At 33.5% G+C, this 2024-nt stretch overlaps 1 protein-coding gene across 1 annotated transcript in view; it reads right to left on the bottom strand.

Annotated features, from left to right (window-relative positions):
• Positions 1-544: 544 nt before the first annotated feature.
• LOC137649462 (protein psiB-like) overlaps positions 545-2024 on the bottom strand; it is a 12218-nt gene continuing 10738 nt past the window's right edge. Inside the window, exon 7 of the mRNA XM_068382446.1 lies at positions 545-705. Within this exon, the coding sequence (XP_068238547.1) occupies positions 560-705 (146 nt within the window). The 3' untranslated portion in view covers positions 545-559. The remainder of the gene's footprint in view (positions 706-2024) is intronic.

The following is a 2024-nucleotide window of genomic DNA, read 5'->3' as shown; positions in this document are numbered from 1 at the left end:
CTCCAATAGGGAAAAATAGCCCAGTGAGGAAAGGAAATAAGGAAATAAATAACTGAAGAGAACAAATTAACAATAAATCCTTCTAAAAAAAAGTAATGTCAAAAGAGATATGTCATATATAAACTATTAACAACGTCAAAATCAAATATGTCATATATAAACTATAAAAAGACTCTTGTCAGCCTGGTCAACATAAAAACATTTGCTCCAACTTTGAACTTTTGAAGTTCTACTGATTCCACAACCCGATTAGGAAGATCATTCCACAACATGGTAACAGCTGGAATAAAACTTCTAGAGTACTGCGTGGTATTGAGTCTTATGATGGAGAAGGCCTGGCTATTAGAATTAACTGCCTACCTAGTATTACGAACAGGATAGAATTGTCCAGGGAGATCTGAATGTAAAGGATGGTCAGAGTTATGAAAAATCTTATGCAACATGCATAATGAACTAATTGAACGACGGTGCCAGAGATTAATATCTAGATCAGGAATAAGAAATTTAATAGACCGTAAGTTTCTGCGTAGTATTGAGTCTTATGACGGAGAAGCTTACCTTAAGCTGGAATGCAGCAGACACAGTCGGCACCCCCACAATCCTCTGTACTTTCCGTTCCAGTGCAGACGTGGGTCTTCGAGTCGTCTGTCTTCTTTCTGAAACAGTAGCCTCCTGCGTTTAGGCACGCGTCGCTGCGTATGCACTCTGGTGGCGAGGAAAGGAAATACATTATTATTATTATTATTATTATTATTATTATTATTATTGTTGTTGTTGTTGTTGTTGTTATTATTATTATTATTATTATTATTATTATTATTATTATTAATTTGGAATTATTATTATTATTATTATTATTATTATTATTATTATTATTATTATTATGCGTAAGCACTCTGGTGGCGGGGAAAGACAATATATTATTATTATTATTATTATTATTGTTGTTGTTGTTGTTGTCATTATTATTATTATTATTATTATTATTATGCGTAAGCACTCTGGTGGGGAAAGGCAATATATTATTATTGTTATTATTATTATTATTATTATTATTATTATTATTAGCTAAGCCACAACCCCAATGGTTCCAACAGATAAAATTGCCCAATGAGGTAAGAAAACAAAGGAGGTAAATTATTATTATTATTATTATTATTATTATTATTAGCTAAGCTACAACCCTAGTTGGCGAAGTAGGGTGGTATAAGCCCAGTGGTTCCAACTGATAAAATTGCCCAAAAATGAAATAAGGAAATGAATTATTATTATTATTATCATTATTATTATTATTAGCTAAGCCACAACCCTAGTTGGCAAAGCAGGATGGTATAAATCCAATGGCTCCTACAGATAAAATTGCCCAATGAGGAAAGGAAACAAGGAAATAAATTATTATTATTATTATTATTATTATTATTATTATTATTATTATTATTAACTAAGCTACAACCGAAGTTGGAAAAGCAGGATGCTATAAACCCAAGGGTTCCATCAGGGAAAAATTGATCAGAGAGGAAAGGAAATAAATAAATTATATGAGTAGCAATGAACAGTTAAAATGAAATATTTTAAGAACAGTACCCTCAAGCAAAAGAACTCTAGCCCAAGACAGTGGGAGACCATGATACAGAGGCTATGGCACTACCCTGGACTAGAGAACAAAAGGAAATCTAGCTTTTCTAGTAAGCTTAATTATTCTGATTATTCAGGTTGTGGTGGCCGATGTGGTAACGTTCCTGACTGGTGATCGTCAGACTGGGGTTCTAGACCCGCTCAAACTTGTTAGTTCCTTTGGTCGTTGTAACCTCACCATCCTTTTGAGCTAAGGATGAGCGTTTTCTGGGAGTCTATAGGTCTATGTGCTGAGTCATCTGCAGCCATTATTATTATCATTATTACTACTAGCCAAGCTACAACCCTAGTTGGAAAAGCAAGATGCTATAAGCCCAAGGGCTCCCACAGGGAAAAATAGCCTAGTGAGGAAAGGAAATAAGGAAATAAATAAATGATGAGAATAGATT

This window comes from Palaemon carinicauda, chromosome 11 (genome assembly GCF_036898095.1).
Source record: "Palaemon carinicauda isolate YSFRI2023 chromosome 11, ASM3689809v2, whole genome shotgun sequence".
In the NCBI taxonomy this organism is placed as follows: Eukaryota; Metazoa; Arthropoda; class Malacostraca; order Decapoda; family Palaemonidae; genus Palaemon; species Palaemon carinicauda.
Note: the sequence above shows the minus strand (reverse complement) of the source record. Positions and strands in the feature narration are given on the sequence as shown.